The sequence below is a fragment of the Nannobrachium achirus genome, assembly GCF_963921795.1.
Source record: "Nannobrachium achirus genome assembly, chromosome: 2".
Taxonomy (NCBI): Eukaryota; Metazoa; Chordata; class Actinopteri; order Myctophiformes; family Myctophidae; genus Nannobrachium; species Nannobrachium achirus.
Window position 1 is genome coordinate 34301869 of NC_137811.1, and position 26574 is coordinate 34328442.

Below are 26574 nucleotides of genomic sequence, written 5' to 3' on the forward strand. Positions count from 1 at the left end.
ACGCACAAATTGAGCTTAAGATCCTGACTTCATTGGATATTTGTATTCATAGGATTTGTATTTGTGTTGCATTTTGAGAAGATTACACATCATCAATCAACGTTTTTAAAATAATATATATATCTTTTGTATTCCATTATACACATTTTACACTTCTACACTGCATAGAATAACATGGTTGCTAATGTCATGCCTATAGTCTTGGCTTTGAAAAAGTGTGGTATGGATGGATTCCTATACAAAGTTAACTGCCCCTCGCTCACGCTAAAAATCACAGTTGAGTACAACGCTGTCGCTCCTCATGAGGACCAGAATGAAGAGCCTAGATGATGGGAATAGTGTTAATATACCCAATGTGTAAATTATTCTGTTCTATAGATAATATTACTTCATGTCAATGTGCAAAATGGCTTATGATCGTTAAAAAGAGAAAGCATCCTGAATCAACAAAATCTGTCATGTCTACTAACTGACTGTTTCTCAACCTTCATTTCAAGTATCCACAGTTTGATATGCATTAGGCCACCAACCCCCATCTGAAAACATTTTAATCTCTGGGACCACAATCTACACTGTACCACAATATACACTGTACTTCTCAATGTTAATTTAAATCAACCAAGACCCTCTGAGAGTTACAGACCCTTAATGGGTCTGAAAGAGTTACAGACACATTAAGGGTATGTAACTATCAATCACTTAGCTGGGAAACGCCCTGGGACAGTGAGAACCACTGTAGTAGAGGGAGTGGCTTTGCATATGAATATGGTCAAACGTTACAGGAAAAAGGGATACATCTGCTGAAATGATCCAGGGACGATTGCTCCAACTCTACTTGAGTGTTATCTTAAAGGGATCTCTTAATCAAGGGTAGACCTATAAAACACCGACTCGCAAGACAATAAACTCTGGTGCGATTTCAGCGATTGACATCAAAACATCTGTGTTGTATCACTTTTCTGGCTTCTTTAACGTACAGACATTTCAGTTTTGCACTATATGAACAAGTCCTACCCTTTCTCTCTTCTGCTGAACATTGCTCACGGAAAGCTGTCTAAATGGAACAATGTGGAACTTGAAGTCCAGGCTCCACACATGCCGTTGCCAAAGAGGGCAACGGTTGATCTCCATCAGTGAAGAAGAGTGATATTTTGCAGTGTCTAAAAAAATACTACATCCAGCTTTCCCTACAACCCACTGACACTGGACACCTCCCAGACATATATACAGTGACCCTGAAACTAAAAAAGGTGCACTTAAAGAGATTTCCATTCAACAAAAGATAAGGCAAACATATATGTATGTGTGTGTGTGTGTGTGTGTGTGTGTGTGTGTGTGTGTGTGTGTGTGTGTGTGTGTGTGTGTGTGTGTGTGTGTGTGTGTGTGTGTAAGCTACAGTCTGTAATATCGAATGTCCAGCAGTTTAAAGTGGTGCAAAAACATTATAAAATAGATTGCGCCAATAAAATATCAACTTAAAAGGCATATTGAAGAAACAATTATAAAGGGGGTACGACTGGAAGTAAGAATGTTGGAATTAACCCATTAAAACCAGGAAAGCATCTGAGTATTCTTTTATTTTAGCCTTGGCTATTCCAAAATGGCAGATATACAAGCTCACAGCGAGCTTGTGCATCTGCTATTTTAGAGTGTGATAGTGTGATAACTACTGATTTGGAAGGCATGTGTACAATCGGCCTCAGGTCTTAATAGGTTAACGTCCTCTATTGAGAAACTCTAAGGCCTAGTATACATGGTGTGCAGAATGGCGCTTGAAACACAGATATCTGATTGTAAAAATAATAAACATTGTTTATAATAGAGTAAACAGCAAATCAATAAACATGAAAAGAATTGTCTGACAAGGAAACAGTTCAAACCTTTGGTAATGCATAGATCTAGTCCACCCGTGTGTCTAAGATAACTATCCCCACACCCAACATCTCCCAGATAGCAGCGGCTGCTTTTCCTATCATGTTTTAAAAAAATAAACGGCAATGACATTAAGAAAACCAATGGCTGTTTTTTGTCGCCACCGCCCATACTCCCCCCCCCCCTCCTTTCTTTTTCAAGCAATCTCCTTTTGATTTTTAGTTTTTGGTTCACTGAACATAAATGTTTTATGCTCATTTAACAGTTTTGGCTTGTTTGGTTTCTGGACCAAACAGATTATTTTGAGTAGAGCAGTAAAGTAGTCCTCTCTCTTCTACTGCCATGTCGTAAAGGGAATGGTATGCATCATAACACCCACTTTGTCCGGCCTAGTTGGGAGGCAGGGACGAAAAGGTGGCTCATTTTGACCTCAGGCTATAGTATCTGAGAGAAGCCTGAAAAATCGCCAACCACTTTCAACCCCTTTACAAGCTAACTAGGTTATTAAATAGAACAGCACCTTCCCAGTGATGGCTGCAAACGTGCTCAGCAGAGTTGTGAAAACAGCCACGGGACAAGGATATAGGAGCATTTGGGCCCGTGGCTGGTGGTATGAACCCGATTCCGATATTAGGGCAGGAAGGGCTCGTCCTCATCCTCGTCCGCGCTGGGACCCGGGTCACTCAGACACCTCGTGAGCTTCTGCTGGTCCTTGCCTCCATTCTCCTTCTCACCCTCCTTGTCGGCGTGTCGCCCCTCAGAGGGGGGTTTCATCGTCAAGCCGCCTCGGTCCTCGTTCTTCTGCTGATGAAGGTGGCCGCCCCGGCGGAACTCGTCCATGAGGTTGACCGAGTCTGGAGATTGGGGGGACGCCAGGTCCACGTGGATGGTGGGCACACTGTCCGACAATGGCTTCATGCTGTAGGCCTGGGGGTCTGGGAGAACATTCCAAAGGTGGTACACGGTAAGCACAAATGGATTCAATGGCTGATTAACAGTCATTCCATATCAACAAACACACCCAGGTCAGTAGGACAAATGTTATTCACAAACATTCACATTCCACCACAGTTGTTAATGTAATAATATCACATCCCAAAAGCAAGCTACAAAAAAGGGTCAAGATGGTCCACGTCACAACAGCAAGAATGCAGGGTAAGCCACTGATTTTGGATGGAAGGCATGCTTACGCAGTTTGCGCCACTTCTGGTTCAGAATGATCAAAAAACACAAACAGAAATGTTGAATCCATATCTAGAATCCTTTCATCAAATGAAAATGGCAAACTCGGTTTATGCCTTTGCTAACTTCACCCTGTCAATCATGAAATCAAATGATGCATAATAATACATTCAGAAATGTAAACGAGCAACCAAAAGTATGCATGCATGTTAGGATCTTCACAGTAGCAGTATTTTGGGTCACCACAACTGAATGAACATGGCTTCTCTACACTCACTAGTACATACCTGGACAGATTACCTCCTCTTTCTGCATCTGATCAGGTTTGAAATCGATATCTAAAATGAAACCACACACTGGTTTACATGCCAGCTGGCACATGCAAACATATTTCCAACATGGGGGAAATATCAAGTGTGGAATATATTGTCTACAACAGTAGCAGTAGCAGTGCAACCCGCACACAGTGATCATTGACTAGCATTAGCAGAGGTCTGTTGAAGACCATACAGTATGCATTGCATGTGGAACCGGTGGAACCTGGTGGAAAGTTGCTGCTTCATAGAGTAACAAAGTTTGACGTCATTTACACATCCTACCTGGTTCACGTTTTCTTTTTCCCCAGACTTTTTTTTCATATTGCATCATATACTGTGTTCCAAACATTAACAAATGATCTCAGCGGTTTAAATATGGATATGAAGAATCAACTGATGGAGAGGAAACGCTAATGTTACTGTCGCCGAATTAGTTACATTTTCACCAGAAACAGACCATTATGACTGACTTTCTTTCAATCTTTTTATTTTTCCATTTTTCATAAACATGACTCACATGATTCACATACAACAATCAACAATTGACTTTCACATTTGGACCGTACAGTGATATTCTAGCATCATTAATGAATGGTAGGCTTGGTATTGGTATTTTACTTCCTTGTGGTACAAGGACTAGCCATGTTGATTCTGGGTTTTGTTCCACCCATTCTGAAAGGTTGTTTACTACTATTGCCCAATGATAATACTGAAACTTTGCTAAGCCTCCCTTTTCCACTGGTAGTTGAAGTTTTTCCAGTTTCATTTTAGGTCGTCGTTTTTTCCAAATAAATGTAGTAATGGTTCTATGTAAATCTTTGAATAAAGTACTGGGAATAACACTAGGTATCATTTGCATGGGGTATAGCATTTTGGGAGTATATTCATCTTAATGACAGATATACGTCCCAAGAAAGATATTGGAAGCTCCATCCACCTGGTTAGATCTAATGTAATCTGTTTTATAATGGGAGTCAAATTCATCTTTACTAAATCCTCTAGATGATAAGAGTAAACTGGGGCGATACAAAACCATTCGTCATGACCATTGCTTGTGTGGAAGTATACAGTAATTTCAACCAACCCATAGAAAAACGCTCCATAACCTTAAACATGTATTTCCATTCAATTCGATCATATGCTTTTTCGGCATCTAAGGAAAATCACTGCCGCGTCCATTTGTTTATGTTTTGCGTACTGAATGACCCCCAATAATCGTCTTATATTAGTATAGGAGTGACAACCTTGTACAAACCCTCTTTGGCTGGTCCCAATGATGGTTGGTAATATAGGGTTTAATCTTTTCGTTATGAGTTTGGCCAATATTTTATTATCTACACTTTGTAAACTAATTGGTCTATAAGAGGAGGGCTCCTCGAGGTTTTTGCCTTCCTTTGGTATTAAAGTGTTGACTTCGGTAAGCTTTGATTTAGTAATGAATATTCATACATTCTTAGTTAAGAGTGGAGTTAAAATGTCTTTAAAGGACAACTTTGTTTTTTTACAACAAGGCTTCATATTTTGGATTGTAATTAGGGAAAAGAAAAGGTGAGTGTTAAAATGTTTTCATTTGCTTCGTTCTATCATTTTATCGTGTTTACCATGCTAAAATGTGGTGCATGCGTATGCGTTCGCATGGGGGCTAACCCTACAAGTGGCTAAATATGTCTTTCTAGACACAATAATCCAGAAGTTTCTTTATTGCTATTTACAGTAACACTTCTAGCCCCCATAAGTCACATCCAACCATGAAAGGTTGCGTTGTATCTTGGGAATGGGCTTATTCTGTGTAAAATGACATATTTAGCCACTTGTATGCATGCCCCCAACCACTGAAATAAGAATCTCTTAAACAATAGAAAGAAGTAAATTAAATCATTTTAACAGTCATCTTTTATATTCTTTAATTACAATCTAAAATATGAACCCTTGATTGAACCCTTGATGAACCCTGATTTATTCCCATGTTCATATCATTGTCTTTTGTTCAAGTACTATCCTTTTCTTTTTCTTACTGCAAAATGAGATAATTAATCCTCTTAAATACACCTTGGTAGTTTCCCAGAGTATAGAGGGATCAACTGAACCATTATCATTTATTTCCCAAAAAAAATGGGTAGCTCTGTCCTAATGTATTCCCCAAATTCTGGGTCAGACAGGATGGCTTTGTTACATTGCCATCTATAGGTGTGTTTTGGGCTTTGCAAATACAGTTTGAGTGAAATTGAGGCATGGTCAGATATATGGATTGATCCAATACTGCATTTTGTTACTGCTGCTGCTAAGGTGCGTGGTATTAAGAAATAGTCTAATCTGCTATAACCGTGATGGGATTTGAATAGAATGTGAAATCTTTTACTAGTGGGTTTTTCATTCGCCATTCCATTCCATCCCATTTCGTCCATTATTTTATTAATTGTTTTTGCACTCTTGGTTAGGCTTCGACCTTGTGGGCACCCTGTCCAGGTTATAATTTAAGATATTGTTCCAATCTCCAGCAAGAATGGTATTTAGGGATGGAAAGGGACTTACTAATTCAGCCATTTTGCTAAAAAAAGGTTGGTGGTGATTATTATTATTAACAAACTGAATGTTTTAGGGTCAAATAAATTAGAGTGTGTGAAGAAACTACAGCATTGTAAAGCACACTAACCCCGCTGCACCCACCCAGTAGTGCTGTTGCACAGCCTCCACGACCACCACTCAGTTCACACGGGTGTGATTTTTTTCTTTTTAATTGTGTGGTTGACCCCTTTAATGTTCCAACTGTAAATGTTTAATTCGTTAGATCTTGACATCATTTGTTTTGGATGTATATTTTAAATAGAGACTTGCTCTATTCAGGTCTCGCCATTCAAGTTTAGTCCTAGCTTTAGTTGGCATGAGCTTAGAAAGAAGATGATATAATAGACAACATAATCTCCACAGAACACACAAATAACATAAAACACTTAACATATTCCCTCTCCCTCCCTTAATGCTCCAATTTATGGAGTTTCCAGAGGCTCTCCCATTCACCTCCCTGGTACACTCCAAGGGAAACGTATCCTACTCCTACATTCATGGGGCTCATGTCAGTTTTAGTTTATTCTTAATGACTTAAATTGTATTATTATACCAACTAAATGAATATCAATCCCCTTAACCATATTTCGGGGATCAGTACAAATACATATACCATTTTTATTATTTAAAACATTTTTTTCCCCCCTTTTTTTAAAGAAAGTGTGTTAGTGTTGAACTACTACATACTGACCTTCCTCTTAAAAAAAAATAATCTTTTTTTCATAATTCCCTATCTCCATCCCATATGAGGGTAACTCAGTAACGTATTTCACCTCTTTCCCATTACTTGTCTATACTATTCAGAATCCCTCACAGAGACTTGAGTGTAACTCCAATTCATGGGGTGCATTTGTAGTCCTAAACGGCCATGTTGAGGACCACAGGTTTTTCAATTTGTCTGATTGCCATAGAACTAACTAATGTTCTACGCCAATCAGAACACCTGTGTTGGTCCTCAACATGGCTGGTGCAGCATTTCAATATCAACACATAGATCATAACGTCCCCTCCGGCTCCCCCTCCCAGTCCACTCCCTGTTATCTAACCAATCGTCTCGATCATAACATCCCCTCCGGCTCCCCCTCCCAGTCCACTCCCTGTCATCTAACCAATCCTCTCGATCATAACGTCCCCTCCGGCTCCCCTTCCTAGTCAACTCCCTGTTATCTAACCAATCCTCTGGACTAATTACTAATAACCAAAAACACAAAGGAAAAAAAGGGTAACGGAAGGGGAGGAAAGAAAAGGGAAGAGAAAAAGGAAAAGGAGAAAGAGAAGAGAGAGAGATAGAGACAAAATAAATAAAACAAAGATAATAGGCAGTGATACCATTTTCCAAAAAATAAAAAAATAAAAAAAAATGAAAAAAATGGGGTAAATTACTTAAATATTAGCCTATTTGTCCATTATACTGTGTTCTGATATTCAGACTTATTGGTATCCACGCAGGCGTGGACACGCATGTCCACTTGGTCTGGCGAAATGGATACGTTTGTACAATAACCTAGATCTAACTGTGTATATGGTTTTAGCGTGTTCATACTGCTTACTATCTGCGTACCCCCGCCTCATCTGACGAAGCGCATATTGTGTGTGTGTGTGTGTGTGTGTGTGTGTGTGTGTGTGTGTGTGTGTGTATGTGTGTGCGTGTAGTGCGCGTATGTGCGTGCGCATGTGTCCGTTGATCGCGCATACTCGTCTGTTCTGACGGGCCTCACGAGCACACCAAATATGACTGACTGACTATCATAAACGATACAGAGCCATCTCCCCGACAATATCACAGAGAGTTTGTTTATTTTTGGACCTCAATGCTTATATGAGACGATTTTAAGATGACTCAATGTTATTCTCCATAAAGAAATTACTTCCGTGAACAGGGGGATGAGCGAGTGACGTCATGACTTTGTTATTCTATTGGTGATTCATCCGATTGCCTCACAGTAAAATGGTGGTGGTTGTGTCACTGTTTGTAAGTGACTGTGGTTAAAATGACTGCACCTACCCGAGGCCAGTCTGGCTCTGGTGATGGTAGGGGAGTCTGGTGAAGAAGCAGGCACTGTCAGGTAGTTATTCATCTCGGTTATCTGTTCGGAACACACAGACACACATTGGAGCCTTGGTGAGACATGAGGCATAAGGGTGAGGAACAAAATGTATTACTAGACTTTGGTAGCGAGCTTATTTCAAGGACATTCTGTGTGACAAAGTACTTTCAACTAATGTAGGAGATACAAAAATGAATTCAGTAATTTAGTTATTTACCAGAGTTAAATATTCAAGCATAATTTAAATTCAAATGTGATGTGTTGGTGGATTGGACCCCACAGTTCGTGGAACACATCAGAATACAACAACCTTTGGCTTGTTCCATATATCCAGAGTCCATCTAACATATAATTTTCGGAATGTCTGTCTGTCTGAGTGTCTGTCTGTCTGTCTGAAACCGCGTTTCTCATCAGTGGCTGGAGCAATTGATCTGAAATCGCATCACCATAAGCATATGAACACACCTGACATAACTGTGAAGCCCGTTTGTCACTTTCGCAAATCGTATGCTGTATATTTGCATTTTTATGGTGTATCTATATATATTTAGCCTACAGTACCTTTTGTGACCACACATGTTAAGGGAGGGGCGCTGTTGTTCAGGCCATGCACAATCACACACAAACCCACACACACACACACACACACACACACACACACACACACACACACACACGGGGGGAGTGTGTGTGTGTGTGTGTGTGTGTGTGTGTGTGCAGGCAGGCGGGCGGGTGTGTGTGCAGGCGGGTGGGCGGGGGGGGGGGGAACAGTATCTCTGTAGCCATTAAAGGAAACGGGTTTCTTACATTGATGCTCCTACATCATGCAAGCACCAGTTAAAGTTACTTTCCATCCCTCATATACTGTGTGCACAGTGCACATCCCATAACCCACACACTGCACATCATTTTGGAGCTCATATCTTTGAACGGGTAAGGGCTAGTTCTCATTAATTAAGTAATTGCAGACATGAGGGATATCGTAGTGCAACTCTACTGTACAAATAAATCAGACTCCAACTGTGCAATGCAAATGAATTAAAAGGACGACCAAGACTAAGGCCTCCAATTGGAAAATAAATCACACTTTTGGCAAAAAAAAAAACTTTTGGCTAAAAATGACTTTTTTCTATCGATTACTCACCCCATGGATATATATGTCACAGTTAGTTTGAGATTCGGTTAGATTGAGAACAGGAGCGCTCGTTTTTGTGCACAAGGTGGAGCAGGCGCCGCCTCCTTCGGGGAACTAGGAATAATTTGACTGAGGTTAGGATTAGGGTTAGGTTTAGGCATAGTTTTACTGAGGTTAGGGTTAGGATTAGGTTTAGGCATAGTTTTACTGAGGTTAGGTTTGGGGTTGGGGTTAGGGTTAGGGTTAGGGTCAGGGTCAGGGTTAGGGTTAGGTTTAGGCATAGTAGCATTCACCAGCATGGGACTAATGCAGTCAAATGCTCTACCACTGGGACATGAGCTTCTTCCACATCCAGGTGAACAAAAACAAGCGCTCCTACCCCAATCTAACTGAGTTACCCAAACTAACTGTAACATATGTAATTGAACTCAAGTCTCCATGGGGTGAGTAATCGATAGAAAAAAGGGGGTGAACTACTCCTTTAACCGATTGATGAAAAGACACTTACAGTATGTACTGTGGTTGATATTCTGTGGTGTACTTTTTAACCACTTGAAACCTATATAAAGTTTTGTACTTTTATGTCAAATATCGATTTTGTGGATCATTTTTTGGACAATGTTTAAAGGGGAAGACCACCCATTTTCAATATTGAACTATGTCATTAATATACCTTAGAGGAGTAGTGTGGAAATAGAAAAAAAGTTCCCCCTCTTCTGTGTTGTCTAGAACTGGAGGATTGATTTTGGGGTTTGTATTGTAAAGTACAATGTGTGATGTCATCAAGTTGTACTTTAGAATACAAACCCCAAAATTAATCCTCCAGTTCTAGGCAACACAGAAGAGGGGGAACCTTTTTTCTATTTCCACACAACTCCTCTAAGGTATATTAATGACATAGTTCAATATTGAAAATGGGTGGTCTTCCCCTTTAACTTGCCTATTATGACATGCCCAGCACGGGGTCGCTAAAGATCATAAGGTTAACTCACCTTCTTCTCCAGCTCGATCATCTTTTGCTTCTTGATAAATATGTCGCTCAGACCGTCTTCAAAGGGATCAACCAGAGTGTGTCTGTTGTACGAGCGGAGCTGGAAGAGGAGACACCGACATAAACTTACACTATCATAAAACAAAGTGGTGATGAGAACTTAAAATCTAACAAGGCTTCGGCTGCGTGTCTTGCTTCAAGTAGGACCTGTGGAAATGTCAGTGATGAAGAGATGTCGATAAGGTGAGACCTGGGCTTATAGGACCTACTGTATAGTGACAGAAGTGTCTAACCGGAAGTACAGGAAGAGCAGGGTGACCGGAAGACCCGATAGGCTGGTCAACATGTACAGTAGACTTACTCCCTGTACTTCAGGTTAGACAGCATGCATGTAATTCCAAAGTCCTACATACAGTACATGTGCAAGCTTTTACAACTAATAAATTACTTTCTAAATCAAAGACAAGGCCGAGCAGCCTATAGCATATCATGCTGTTCGAGGTGGCAAGCATAGAGAAACGAAGCCATGTCGTCATTTGTGCGTAATGACGCCCTCTAGGGGGTTCATGCTGGTATTGTTTTGTATTCAAATCGCCATTGGGAAATTTGCGATTGCCGCATATAAGGACTGTGTTAAAAAAATAAACACACCGTGTGCGCGTTTCTGTCAGCGGGGGGGTTCTGCATAGTTTATGATATTCATTCATATCTGATATAGCCTGTTGTCAGAGAAAATGTAATCAACGCTGTCCTAAATGTTGGAAACTACAGAGAGACACTCGTGTCTGGGACAGACTGTCGCTGAGAGCATGTCCGCGCACATGGTGTGTTTATATTTTTAACACAGTTCTTATATGCGGTGATCGCAAATTCCTCAATGGCGATTTGAATACAAAACAATACCAGCATGAACCCCGTAGAGGGCGACATTTCACGCCATTTCACGGAAGTGACATCACACTTCGCTGCTGAATTGGCGGACAGATTAGGTTATCACATAAACCAAAACAAGCACTCCCTCTCTCTGCATCAATCACAGCAATGGGGTTGTGCATTGTGTGGTATAAGGCCTAACAAAAAAATTCTTGGGTTTCCGGTTGGCGACCGACCCTATTAAATACGTGCGACCCAGATGATTTTATTGGCATTTGGAGTGAAAATAAAAATAATAATAAAATTAAGTCAAAATCCGACCGAGTCGATCAAAAACGTCTTACAAAAAATATATTTGGTGCGACCACATTCGCGAAGTTTAATCAAAGTTTTCTTTCGACTAAAATATCATGTGCGCAAATGTTTTGTTTTACTATTCATGCGTCATTGCGTCAGCTCCGTCTCTCTCTCTCTCCCCCCTCAGTCCATCCCTCCTCCCCAGTCCCTACACACACACACACGCAAACACGTGCGTGCTCTGTGCCTCCGTCGAAAACAGCTAATCTACAAGATCACATCATTCGCGCAAAACCTAAATGTGAATACGCTTGCAGGATCAATCCTCTCTCCAAAGAGTGTCTGTCGCGACGGGGATAGCTTCGCTGTTTCTACATGTCATCTTTTTTACACCCAACTCTAACCTTAACCTCCATGGGGTGAGTCGGTAAAACCCTCCGGACGAAATGATAGTCTTTCGAAAGAGCAAGATTTTACCATCGCGACGTACCGTGGCCGCCTCTCTTTTCAGCGAACCACGCAGAAAAGCTAGCCGCGAACCGCACACGGTAGTCGGCATCGGTGCGAGGCGAGCCAAGAGCCGCTCTGACGCGCAACGTTGTTTTCAGATCATTCACGTTGCGACACAAGCATAAAGCATTCGAAGAGAATCACAGTTTGTAAAAAGAAAACACCAGAGCAATAAACACTTAAACTGTCTAGAAACAAATATCTTTGCTCCACTTTCATTCATCCACTAAAACTACATTCTCCCTTCCACTTCAGTCAAGTGAGTCAACCTGTGGGTCGAGACCCCCCCAGAGGTCCATCCACTAAAACTACATTCTCCCTTCCACTTCAGTCAAGTGAGTCAACCTGTGGGTCGAGACCCCCCCCCCCCAGAGGTCCCCAAATGATTTTGGGGGGGTCCCTAGATGACAACGAAGTAATAATTTAAGGACTTTTTAAATAAATTTAAAGACAAGAAAAAAAGACCATTGCTGCATCAAAAGTAATCAAACTATACTATAAAAAAAAAATACTATAGCCAAATTGTAAAATAATACAAGAAAGATGCAAATGTTGGAAAATAGCTGATCTACAAGCTCACAACTCTCAAAAACATATAATTGGGGACCCATAATTTTTTTCTGGGACCTATTTGAATGACCACCTGTGGGTCCCCCATTATATTGAAAACCTAGCAACATCACTGCAAGTAGAAGGTAACAAATACGTTAAAATGAACGTTAATTCAAATGTTACGATTTTGCGATTATGAGGGCAAGTGGCCATGACCTGAGGGCAAGTAGAACATGACCTGTACTTGCCCGACGGGCAAGTGCCTCTGAGACCTTAGTGTCAACCCCTGAGAGAGACAAGTCGGCTTCTCAAGAAATTGGTAACTCAGGAAAACAGAATATATTAAAAAAGAAGCATATCGATCAGTGCCATAGGGAAAAAAAGAAGAAAAAAAAAAAAAAAAAACTACCTACCCATCCTTCCCATGAGGAAATAAAATAAAATTCCTTGCTACCCATCATGCCCACAAAAAAATAAAAATAAAAAATAAAATAAAATAAATTCCCTACCTACTCAGCCCTAAAATGACAGCCAACCGGAAACCCAAGATTTTTTTTTTTAGGCCTAATGGAATACTTTTGGCTTCTGATTCAGAATAGCATACTGTACAGTACAAGGTTACACCATTTTAGCAGTAGTTAATTTCTAGTCTTTTAGTTTTATCTCATGAGATGGAGATTAAACTGGGAACGAGGCTAGGTGGGACCATTTCTGTTTTACGATCTAATTCTCTCCAAGTAGAATGTACTACTATAACAATTTTCAAATCAGTAACCAATAGTAGTGGTTAATAAGCAAAGGTACTGCATTTTACTGTAGGTCAATATCATATATAAGTGAGTGTTACCACATTTTAAATCATGTAATCTTCTGGATGAACCTTGAGTGACAATGTAACGCTTGTATCAAGGTGTACATGTCGATGCAGTATTAGCTAGTCCCCCCAGGCGATCACGGAATTTATCGCGGAATTCGCGACCACCCGCGGATTTCTCGGTCATTCGCGGACTTTTCTGACGTCCACGGAATAACAGTCGCGAGTGGCGGCAGAGCGGCGGGAGTAGTAATGTAACCAACTGGACGCATAAGGATTTTACAGTCTAGTACAGTGGTCCTTGAAGGGATTCCAGGTGGTCCCCAGCTAAATGATGGAGAGTTGGTAACCAAAAGGACCCTTATAGATCTTTAACTCTTGAGTGTAAAATGTTACACTCTCAAGGGTTAAATAATTGTTAAACACCTGCATTACTCAATTTACAAGACCTCAATTAGAGAATGTAGAAGAATTGCTATTTTGATCAACGTTTGCCTGTTATCTCTCCTCCTAACACATCAATACAGCATGGAATTATGGACAAAAATCTTTATCCAATAACAACAAAATATTGGAAATTTGGGGTCTGAGAGGCTAAATCTCATCAAATGGTGGACCGTGGCTCAAATGCTGAATAAATAATGGGCCGTGATATGAAAATGGTTGAAAACCCCCGGGCTAGTACAGTGGTTCTCAACCAGTGGGGACCTCCAGGGGGGTCCCCAAATTATTTTGGTGGTCCCCAGATGATTAACTTAATGTGCAACATTGTTTTCTCACTCAACAGTAAACAAACCAACATAAAGTTTATGTGTATAGAGGGTATCTGCACATTTCTAAAGTGACAATTTAAGGACTTTTTAATCCCTCTAAATGACAAATTAAACATTGGCCAAATTGACAAATATTAGAGGCATAAATTGAGAAAATAGACGATCTACATGCTCACAACGCCTCACAATAGAACCGTGTTATACAAAATGATATGCCTCAACTCTTAGTGCTTGTCAGGGTGGGGGGTCCCCAGTTAAAACATGATTATTTTGGAGGTCGCGGCCTGAAAAGGTTGAGAACCACTGGTCTAGTAGTATCTGTTGAGATGGACAGTGGTTGCAGTGTCTCATTGTACCCTCAGGCGTGTCCTCTGAAGGTTGCTCCTCAGGATCTTCCGGATCTCCTCCTCTCTGCCTTTAGACAGCTGAGGCAGAGCCCTGTCATCCAGGGGCACCGGAGGGGGAAGTTTCTTAGGCTGGATGTTTCTGGGAGATAAAAAAAAAAAGAAGAAGAAGAAAAGGAAAGAAAACATTTTTTATTAAGACATTTCCAATGTTAGGTGTAAAACTACATTTGAGGGATAATCATGCGCACCTTCCAAACCTCAGTAAGGCAGGTGTTGGATGAAAAACAAAAAAAAAACAAAAAAAAACATATGGCCACAAAATAAAACTCCCTTTATTTGTGACATTTCGTCCTAGGGCTTCTCCTTTATTTGTGACATTTCGTCCTAGGGCTTCTTCAGATTTGGCAGATTTGCTTAAGGAATACCATAAAGTGAGACAGTATTCCAGTGTGCAAATATGTGTTGTCGTTTTGTTTTGTTTTTTATCCTGAATGTGTGATTGGTTGATTGAATACTTTTGCAAACAGTTTGCAAAGACAAGTACAGGGAAGTACAGTACAATACACGGTCTGCTAAAGAGAGTTTTCCATTGGGGTCCTATGTAATCAATTCATCGTAAACTAAACTAACTGGTTATACTACAGGTGATCATCTCGACACAGTTGCACAATACGCCATTGAAGACCATTGTCCCCATCCATCAGTGGTAGGCATCTATAATTTTGATTTTGTGAGGGGACATGTGGTTTTTCATTGCATGTTAGAATTGCCCACGGCTCCATTCCAGCTACAGCACTTAACACAGACACAATACTGTTTATCTCTGTCTACCGAAAAAGAAACAAACTGTTAACCGAACATGTATGAGTAATTCCTTAAAATAGTCTATTTTTCCCCTGTACTGAGATTGAGGCCGTAGACTGCAGAACATCTGCACCGTAAGAAGAAACATCAACAACGGGCCCACTCCAATCAACAAAGTTTCCATTATGGAAATGTGGAAACTGGTTCATGCCGGGTGATTGTCGTTTAGACCAGTGGTTCCCAAACATTTCAGGTCGAGACCCAAAAGATAGATTAGACATTTGCCCGGGACCCAAACTAGTGAAAACAGCAGAACTACAAGCTCACAACGGCTCGCTTCACGCCGCGTTGAGATCGGCTATTTTCACTACTTCTTAATTATTATTATATTGTATTCATGGAATTTCTTGTTTGTTTGAAAATGTATAAATGTCTTCTATTTTTCTATTTCTATAAATAATAATATAAATGATATATTTCAAAAGACTTTCCATCTTTTGAAATGGAAAATGGGATTTTTACTTGAGTCGTGACCTATAAAAATTGGTCCGTGACCGACAAATGGGTCCCGACCCACTGTTTGGGAAACCATGGTTTAGATGTTTACCATTCATTCTAAGACAGAAAAATCCAATACAAAATTCCCAAAAGACATCAAGAGACGAACTGCCACATCTTGGTAGAAGGACTGAGACATACAGTACTCAGTTCCACGTTTGCTTTGAACTGAAATTGAATTGAGAGACTCACTGCATGGAGACAGTGGAAGGAATGGCGTGGTGGGGCATCTTGACCCCCCCTCCGCTCTCCACTAACTCGATAGCCTGCTTCATCTCCATCTTGTGGTAGAACGCGATGAGCTGGGGCTCCTTGGATCGCTCGCCTGCAATCAGGCATTTCTTTATGTACTTCTTGTTGAAGCGGTTCAATCTAAACAAAGAGGAGATCAAAGAATGAGAGGTGGGCACGTGTATAGAGGGTGGGAGAGAACAGTGGAGAGAGAGCACGAATCAGCAAATTATAACATGAATACAATAAATTGAAAGGAGATTTAGTCAAAAAGTGTAATTCTGTATGACTGTTCAAATCCCATACTTGTCCTTCCAGTGGTGGTGGCCATAATGTCCACATATGTCCTCAATTCCAGTCAGCAAGTGGTCCAGGAACTGAAAAAACAAGAACAAGAAGAAAAAGCAACTTTGAATGGAGACCACAGAAGAGAAAAAAAAATACAAAAAATAAATAAATTATTGATTTGATTCTTACATCCTTGATCTCTATGTTGACTTCTGTAAAAGACATAAAGCGTGGGAGAGCAAGTGCTCTGTCACTGCTCTCATATATCTGAGAACTTGGCCGAGTCCAAAACAATGGTCTGTTTGGTCCCACGGCCTGCAACATGTCTGACAAGCCAACACCAAGTGCAGAATGCGTCCGAGGCCAAAACGGACACACTTGTCATTTGGTGTTTTTAATAGCAGCCACAGAGCTGTCGCAAAAGTGAACATTTACAAGAGAAAAACACCACGCGTCTGGCAGTTCGAGCACATCAAATAGCATCCATCACACGTGGCTGTGTGCCCAGCAGGCGAGCCGGGGAAATGGGAACTGTACCAGCAGATCTTCTGTTCAGTCTGCAGTCAGCTCTACAGTATGTCATTCTCTTGTTCTGATTACAGCCACCGCTGACGGCTTGACAAGCCATGTTGCTATGGGAACGGGCCATTAAGCAGAACCGCCAAATTTATTTTCTATTTGCAGAACGTGACTGTATGAACAGTGGCCAGGGGGCGGGAGCCTCTGACTGTTCATGGGGAGTTCTGCATTGATTTAGAATAAATCTAGGTTATCTCAGTCGATACAAGGCTTCTTCATCCTGCATGCCATACAATTGCATGTCTCCAGACTAGTCAGTGCCCTCAGTTCTGTGGTGCAAGATGTTTCTGTACATTTCATCATCACTTCATGCCAACCAGCTTTGCGGAACAAAACAGACCCTGATTTGAATTTGAGAGAAGGTAATAAGAGAAGTAGAGTTAATCTAAGCAAAACCATCCCAGTGAATAATGTACATCAGAGCTTGTTGAAACAATATATGGCGCTAGGTAAACTGCCACTAAGAATAATTTCATAGCCCCTCTGGTGGAGGACAGGACAATAACATTTAGCTGCAGTTGTTCATTTTCATTTCAAGAACCACCAAATTGATATGCATTTGGATCCAGACAAGCATCGACATTTTGTGTAGGAAAGACTTTTCAAATAACTTCAAAAAAGTTGACCTACAAGCTCACAGTGCGTTGCATGGAGAGACGCCGTGAGCTTGTACATCTGCTATTTTAACCCCAGTATAAAATAGGATTAAAGGGGACCCCTTGGAACTCCCACCAAAACAGTGGTCTGACATGTTTAGCCCAATGACTTCAGACTTCATAAAACCATTAGAAAATCTGGTTTGGGCTGCCAGTTTGAGCAAAGCCTATGACTCACTGTATACTGGACTTGATTACTGCTGTGTACTCCATTTTCAAAACCTATGTGGTAGTTTGGTTTTCGAGGAAGCCGTTGGATTCCATTTACTTAAATACCGTATGAAAATTAACTTGCTTGAGTTACCTAAATTCAAATGTCCATCAATTATTAAATTGTGCCATGATGTTGAGCAAACGTGAACTGAATTATTCAGGTAAGATTGCTTTAAGTTTTAATGTCTGTAGAGGAGGAAGAAAAAAAGAACATGTGCAAAATCTAAAAATAAAGCCTTTTCATATACATCGTAAAATGTACGATACATGTACAGTATATGGCAGAAGCGGTGGATAGACAATGACATGTACTTACTGACAGTGGGCTGGCCCTTTAAGCTAGTCTGAATGGCCCTCGCCCAGCTCCGGTGAGACTAATCACTGGTCTTTTCCAGTGGATGAGAAGCCATTAGAGAGTCTGCCGTTTTAGCCCAGAGGACTGGTGGTGACTCACTACTAAGCCCCAGAGAGTGCACTGTATGTGCATGACAGTGTGCCCTTATCTCCCCTATATTAATAGCTATAAGAGCCACTCAGGCTTTGCCGTCGATGGCAATCACTCAAGGGCGTGTGTAAGTACCAGAGGAAACCCGCTCGTGTCTGTGTATGTGTGTGTGTCCATTTCTTTAATAACGTATATCATTAGTTTGCAAATGATCAACCCAGATCATGTTAGGAAGGGCTCATAAACCAACAAAGAGAAGATTCTCATTAAGATGTTCCATCAGATGAATCATTGACTTGACATTCATTGTGCCAGCAGTGCCTTTGGAGCAGGGTAATCCTCCCGCTGCCAACACCACACATAGCCAGCAGGGGGAAGCAACACTCAAAATATGAGATTCAAGGAAGAGATCCTATATTTTGCATGGATGTTCATTCATGTGCTCTGTTCCCTATCAAATAAACAAATAAGTAAAAGAAAATGTTCAGTTTTGTACTGACAACAGTATATTTATAACTCAACAAAATGAGTGTGATTGTGTTCTCTTATCCTATTCATATATATTAATACATCATAATTGCCCTTTTAGAACTAAAACAAACATTTTATTTATTCTAGAAATAATCTTTCACAAAAAGAAAAAGAAAAAATAAAGTCACAAGCTGATTATGTAATTTGTCCATGTGTGGTCCAGCGCTATGGAATGTATGGAATGCATGTGCTAATAAAGGGTTTTGATGCTCATATTAACCTTAAGAAGTATTAAAACTCTCTCCCAGCCATTTACAATAGGCTTGTGCGCCTATACTGCCAGGAATTTTATTAATTTCCAAGTTAGCTTTAATCTAACCCAACAGGGATCATATTGTTGTAAAATGTAGTACTAGTACTATCCACTAGAGTGTGCCCAACGATAATCTCCTAGAGTCTGGACTAGCGAGTGGACAGCAGTAGACCCATAATGGCGGCGCCCATTGGCGGCCATTATGTCTCCCGGTCCGCCGAACGGGAGCTATAAAACACGATCCGAACGTCGTGCGCACGCCATTTACACTCGTTTTTGCTCTTGAGTGACCAATCTGTCAGTCCAGCCATTTTTTTCCGAATGAGAATCGGTCTAAAAATGGTAAAGTTTGATAAGAAAAACGTCAACATTCAATGCTGTAAAAAGGCCCATTCTATGTTATGGCCGAACGACTTCCGGGTTACGTCATCGATGATGTCACTTCCTTCGAATATGTAACTTTAGACTAAAATTAAGCTAGAAAGGTCATTTATAGCTCAAAAAATGTCAAAAAAATACCAAAATGATCAGAAAATGATCCCCAAGGCGACGTTTGGCGATCTGGCTGCCTCACCCTCCTCAAAATGGCGATGGAAGGCGATTTGGCTGTGAACTAGTTAAGAGTGCTAACCCGTTCCTACATCTGGCTTTGTGTGTAGGTCCCCATGTCCGTATGAGCAAGTTCTGTGCTCATACGGACATGGGGACCTACACACAAATGTTTGGAGATAACTAACGTCACAGACAGAACAGCCCATACAAGGAGATATGCACGTGTGTCGTGTTTGATACCATGCGAAGTGAGCAGTGCTCACTTCACACTGGTGCAATTTTTAGTTAGCACATGCATGCATTCCATACATTCCATAGTGCTGGACCACACATTGACATATGACATCATCAACTTGGGTCGGGAGAGGTCCTTATTGAGTGAAAGTTATAGTTATATAGGGCAATTTTTATAATGTATTAAGACACTGAAACTGAACTAGTACAAATACATTGAATCCCACAGCTCAGTTGTGGGTGTGGCCATTCAGCCATCATGACCATGTGTACCAACAAAGCCAACTTGCACAGGTGCCGTTGCAGTGTGATTTGCACATGTTCTATTGTATGCATGCTGGCCGTGGGAAAAACAAAAGGAATGACAGGATGTGAGGGTGGGATACTGGGATATTAGGGGGTCAACAAGGCCAAAGAGTGATGTCTCAGTATTTGCAACGTGCTTGACAATTTACTGCTGGCTATGTGGAACTTTTCCCAGAAAGTGGGTCAACATTATTTACAGTGGCACTTTAATCATAATTATGCTTGTTTTTTTTTTTTTTACAAAAACATCAGTCCAAAACATCCAAATGTGAATTAAAATACATATTATGTACTGTATATCGCATTACAAAAGTTGAATAGAATAGAGGAGTTCATTTTCTGATGAGAACAACAATGCAAATGCTTTTGACAGGAGCCACCACAGGCTGGAGTGGCTCATATCAGAGGGAGCCAGCTGCCAGTTCCTCACTGGCAGGTGGAGCCACTAGGGTACAACTACAGGGGCACGTGGGAAGAATGAATTGGCAAAACTACTAATTTGGCAGAAAAAGGGGTGAAAATGATTGTCTACTTTAAATTAAACACAAGGGGTAAAGAATAACCTCACAATTTAATTTGAGGTCCTGCTCATCCCGCTTTGTGCATTCCGCTCGTATGCTTAATTAATATTTGGGTGTGCGCCAGTGTTGCGTGCCAGAAACAGCAGATGAACAAGAGTTCGGTATACACTGGGTGAATATGTGAGTGGTGTTACCTGGGTGTGAATCTCCTCGTTGATGGTACGTTTGGCCTCCTGCTTCTTCTTCACTGCCAGCAGTTCCACCAGGGGTTTGATGGTCATACCCTGGAAGAGGAAGAGGAAAACAGATGGAGAATTCTTTTCACAGTGTATTTTAGCCCAAATGTCTGACTGTATCTATGATGACACGGACGTAAAAGAAATCATGCAAAAAGGAATATATTCCTCACTTTTATCATATTTTTCATACTAACTGTAGGTGCAACTTTTTAGTATGCACACCAACATTACAGTTGTGTGGTCCGCATCATGTAAATAGCTTCAGTATAATAAATCTGGGAGGGAGATAACATGAGGGGGACAGGAGATAAAGCTCTGATATGGATCCTTGGGCAACGGCCAGGGTAGTACTACATCTGTTAGTTCCAGTTCAACCTGAGCATCCATATTCTATGTCCTGTCAATACTAGGCAAACATTCTGCAAAAATACCAGATCTATAAGCTCACGAGTTATGATTTGGTAAAAAAAAGAAAAAAGTGTTTTTCATTTCAAATTCATTGTGTTAGTTAGTTATAATTTATTAAGGCATATAAGACTTGTCTATTAGACTGGCCATGCACAAATACATTGAAACAGGTGCGGTTGCAGTGTGATTTGCACATGTTCCATGTCACATTGTGACATGTAGTGAGCTTGTAGTTCGGCTATTTTTGTGTGTTGTGTACAGTATGTTCCCACCAGAATAGCTGGGGTTCAAGTAGTAAAAGTTAAGATTATAAAGTTATTTTCAATCTGTTGTGATGGAAAAAGTAATAAAGACAACAAAGTAAAAAAGAAAATCACCGTTACACCACTGGGGGTGACCTGAGCCAAAAAGGTTTGAGAACCATGAATTGAATAACAAGGAGTTCCAGCGTAAAAAAGACTGTAAAAGGACTTATTTGGGATGTTCCTTTTAGGCAGGGTGTTTAACTGTAGTTGTACTGTACTACACTACACTTTTTTTATTGCATTGACTATACTTGTACTGTTCTCTATTTTTGGCTAATAAAATGTTCAATTAATCAGAACCACTGCTGTAGGTTTTTAAGTGGTTATTGCATTAGCAATAATCAAAACGAAGAACCACAAGAGGAACTGACTGATTGCATGGGTTTCCAAACAGTGACTCACAACAGGATGCAGCTACGCTCTCCAAGTCCATGCAAGAGCATTTGGTTTGGATTCACATAAACAGAGTGAGGCAACATCTTGTAGAGTTTCACTATTCCATGGCCAATGGAAAAGAAAAAAAAACACTTGAAAAGTCTGAATCATGGCTCATAATGTAAAACAAAAGCCAACAGAAGATTCATTACAGAGCCCAGTGATGTATTATGCAGAGGGGGAGGGGGAATATAATCATCATCAAGCTTTCTAAGGTTTTAGATAAGTCAAAACATGTAGTGGTCACGCTGCCAGCAGCTCACAAATACCTGTGAGGAGGTACAGGGCACAAAGATTTACTGTCACAGACTGGAATTGAGCCTGAAGTAGCTGTTAAATGCTGAAGTATGGAAGTGTCCACCAAGAATAAAAGTACTTTGAGCCTCAGTCAAGCGATAGGTCCCAAATTCCCAATTGTCCATATTGACAAACTGTTTAACCTCTGGGGCTTCTGTTGTGGGGCACTGATCTAGATCACAACACTATTAAAACGTCAAAACATCCCTCTCTCTCGCACGCACGCACGCACGCACGCACACATTATATTGATAAGTAAAACCATTTGCAATGAAAAATTAAAACCTCCCTCAATTTGCTGGGTAGCCTCACTGTGCTGGCTGGGTACATTCATTGTGTGCATGTTCAGAATCCACATGAAACTTGTTTGTGTATTCACTCTGAGTTCAGACCAACGTCATGCCTGTTGCTGGCACTGGTAGATGACATATTGATGATTGCATCAATGCCAGCCTGCTCTGCTTATAGCAAGTGTTTGAATTTGTGCCAACATTTTAGAGAGATTATTCTGTGTGTGTGTGTGTGTGTGTGTGTGTGTGTGTGTGTGTGTGTGTGTGTGTGTGTGTGTGTGTGTGTGTGTGTGTGTGTGTGTGTGTGTGTGTGTGTGTGTGCATGTTCTGTATGCCATGGCTTGGGAGATTAATTCTGGCCATCTGGTTACTCATAAGAGCCTAAATGGTGATGATGATGACACATTGAAATAATACCCTGCTACGTGTCATGTCCAGCATGGTTCTTCCAACAGGGGGTCCAGGACCCCTAAAGAGTCCTCAGAGTTACTACAGGAGGGCTGTCAAATGTATGCGTGATAGGAATATTTTGTTTAAGAAAAACAACCTCTGTAAATGCACATTAATATGAATCCAACATACTATTAGCATAAGATAATGTGTGAACAAACAAACAAAACATTTAATTAATAATGAATTAACCCTACACGGATAATATAGCTATGAAGCCACTTGGAGACAATCCATAAGCACAAGAAAACCTGTGGAATACTTCGGACTTCGGAGCTCGTCTCAAATCAGACATCGATGAGACAATCAGCTAAATACGGTGAGCTGGCTTTGAAACCCTCTTATCAAGCTTCATGGAAGGATTAGCAATGAAGCAAAACGAAAACCACTTTACTTTAAACCTGTTCCAAACTCCCATCTTGACACACAATCCCTCACCGCAATCACAGCCATGACACAGCCATGACACACACACAATATTATCATTTCAAGATTTAACTGCCACAAGTTGACCAGTAGAGTACACATTTTTCCAAACATTTATCTACATTTGTCTGCTGGTTGATCTTAATGCTGCACACCACCAACAATCAAGTAGCACATGCAGATACACACTAGGACCTGCAGTAACAGTAGAGGTCTACTTCCTAGGCTATGTGTCAAGAGGCTGTCAGTGCAGTGTTTCTATGAATAAAACATGTCTCTTGCCAGCCTTTAGAGGAGAAAGCACACCTCTTACGGACGTTATTTTAGCCGCAGCAATTCCATGATGCACGACTAGATGTGGAGACCCCTCGACCCATTTATGAAATGGGAAAATCGTAGAGTGAATCACTGTCTGCGTGTGTGTGGGTGTGTGTGCGTGCGTATGTGGCACTGTATGCATGTTTTAGTAGGGGTTGGGGATGCCTTTACTTGCTTCTTGAACATTGCTGTGTTCTTAAGGATCTAAAATGAATGGGAAAAGGCTAATTGGACCTGTTTTTCTTATAGTGTAATCCTCTGAATTTTCAGTGAGCAACACACAAGTAGGGAGAGGAGGATACAGGAATTTATAAGAAAATAGTGTGTGTTGAGAGCGTGTATTAATTTCGTAAAGATATATATATATATATATATATATATATATATATATTTCTGCCTGTAACGATAGTGTATATTGGAGACTGACAGGAAGCAGGGAGAGGGAAACGGGGAGTGATAAGTAGCAAAGGTTGTCGGGATGGGGAGTCGAACTCGCGATATCAGGCTGCATTAGAGCCTATACTGTATGTGCTCTGAGCATAGACTGCAATCATTGTTTTAATGGTACCCAAAGAATGCTATTGGCTGCCAACGGTCACATGCAACCGCAAGGATACATGGGATATTGTCTTGAGCTTTCCGAAAATAAACCACATGAAGAAGAATCATCTTAAGCCTATGATCACAAGCCCCTGCTACAGGATACCCTGCTACTGTATAACATCAAATATAACATAAATTGGACCATATTTTCACAAAATGCAAATCATGGTGATTGAAACAAGGCTTTAAACTAGCGTCAGGAACCATAAAGTATTTATGACAATGTTTAAGGTAAGAAAATCAAATGTAAACAGGGGAAATGAATGGAATCCTATGGAGAATATGTTGCTTCTGGTGCCAGAACAGCGCAACTAGCGGCCAATCATAGGAACTTTCAGTTTCGGGACAACTACACCCCTGGCTCTAAGGGACCCGAGGGATATACATTTTACTCTGAGAGGGTAATGTAGTTAAATTTGTACTGTCAAGAGTTTCAACTGGATAAATGAAACACTGAGGATTTTAGTGTGTGTGTGCGCGCGCGCGCGTGCGTGCGTGCGTGCGTGCGTGCGTGCGTGTGTGTGTGTTCTATCAATTTGTGTATTCAATTGCATCCTTCCCTTTCTTGGTTTGTCGTAGCAACACGGCCGGCCGCCTGGTTCAAAACACACAAAGAAATTTACTGACCACTAAAAACAGCCTCGCACATTTTGAGGTCCACACATGGGAATAGCATCAAAGTGACCCTATACTTCCAAACAACAAAATAAAATGCTTCCTGAAAACGTGTTAAAAGCTATTTCATGCGCAGTTCTCGCCAGGCCCGGCGGTAACAACACATACCACATAGTTAAACTGAACAGTTTGATGTTCAGAACGAATATGGACCATGGACCATATTCATGTTGCTGGAGTGCCGGCGAATTTGAATTACAGAAGCGCTTTAAATAAACATTCTTGTTGGACCCACTCAAGGCTAATATACAATGACAGCACACGGTAAAATCCTGGGTGTTAAGTTGACTTTCAGCACTTTCAAATGGTACATTTGTATACTCTGAGAGTTACAAGGATAAAGATGCACTCAGGATTCAACTGTGTACACACACAGAGATGCACAGCTGGTAGTGTAAGACTAATTCCATCAACAACATGGGATCAGAATACAGAATTCCTTTTGACTTGAATCTAAAGCAATGGTGTATTCATGGTCATGGCTATAATAGCCATGACATTACATTATAAACACACTTAGTATTAAGCATATCATAGTCATAGACTATACTACAGTGAACAACACTATAATGGAGGGATCTTCCAGTCTGAAAATGGAATCATGGATAGCATTAACAAAAAACCAAACATTACAATAGTGTCCGTGGCATGGCAAGACTCCCATGATCAGAGCAGTACCTGTACAAAGACGGTGAAGAAGATAACGGTGATGATAGCAGTGAGGAACATCTTTCTGTTAGGGAAGAGGACCGGGTCCAGCAAGAATCCCAGTGAGAAGGCGATGGCCCCTCGCAGCCCACCGTAGGCTATGATAAACTGGTCCTTGGTGGTCAGCTTGACGATGCGGAACTTGTTGATTATGAAGGTGAGACCCACGACGCCTGGCAAAGACACAACACAGAGAGGGTTATGCATCAGTGTGTGAACAGTATGTTTGTGTTATGGTATAGGAATGTGTGTCGCTGACTTGTAGTGTTTTGGTGCGTGATTTTATTGGAATATGAATGTGTGTGCCTGACTTGTGGTGTGTGTAATTACTAATTAGAGTTCAGAGTGATCTTAGTGTTTAAGAAGACACCATAAATGCAAATCAGGACTATCAGGTTTTCAGTCTGATATTATATGATGTTGTATAATAGCTGTTGCTGCCAGCATAAAATTCAAGACACCGGTGCTGATCTACAACCAGAAGTCAATCAAGGACATGGCATGCCCTACTTACAGTATATGACCCACCCTCACTTAGATCAGCTAACACAGGACGTCTGTCACTCCCTTCCCTAAAACAACCTGGCCCTTCTGGCTCCCAAGCGGGTGGAATAATAATAACAAGTGTCTGTTTAATATCTAAATGAATGAATAGCACATTTTTGGTAACACATCTCATGCAGTTTATGATTATAATCTATTTCAAGCAGAACAGCAGAAAGACAGGAAAGCAAGGGGCAGAAGAGGGATGACCTGTAATAGGTGCCCGAACTAGCAACACACCAGTTGACACTGTAAACATTACAACACGCCTCCAGCCAAGGCTCCATGTGGGCCCCATCTTCTTTTTTACTATACTTACTGCCCCTAGGGGAAATCCTAACCAGACACAACAATCATTTCAATGCTTTGCTGACGACATCCAAATCTACCTGCCCCTCTAGTGACAAAACAACAACCTTGGTATCACTTT

General features: G+C 40.9%; 1 protein-coding gene across 2 annotated transcripts in view; it reads right to left on the reverse strand.

Annotated features, from left to right (window-relative positions):
* Nucleotides 1-2106: 2106 nt before the first annotated feature.
* slc9a1a (solute carrier family 9 member A1a) overlaps nucleotides 2107-26574 on the reverse strand; it is a 60083-nt gene continuing 35615 nt past the window's right edge. Inside the window, exons 5-13 of one of the 2 annotated variants that reach the window (XM_080750010.1) lie at nucleotides 25572-25774; nucleotides 20642-20731; nucleotides 16176-16246; nucleotides 15831-16010; nucleotides 14286-14415; nucleotides 10112-10210; nucleotides 7942-8023; nucleotides 3342-3392; nucleotides 2107-2807 (exon numbers count right to left, since the gene is read on the reverse strand). In XM_080750010.1, coding sequence (XP_080606136.1) covers nucleotides 2503-2807; nucleotides 3342-3392; nucleotides 7942-8023; nucleotides 10112-10210; nucleotides 14286-14415; nucleotides 15831-16010; nucleotides 16176-16246; nucleotides 20642-20731; nucleotides 25572-25774 — 1211 coding nt within the window. In that variant the 3' untranslated portion in view covers nucleotides 2107-2502. The remainder of the gene's footprint in view (nucleotides 2808-3341; nucleotides 3393-7941; nucleotides 8024-10111; nucleotides 10211-14285; nucleotides 14416-15830; nucleotides 16011-16175; nucleotides 16247-20641; nucleotides 20732-25571; nucleotides 25775-26574) is intronic. The other variant, XM_080750011.1, reaches the window with a different exon arrangement.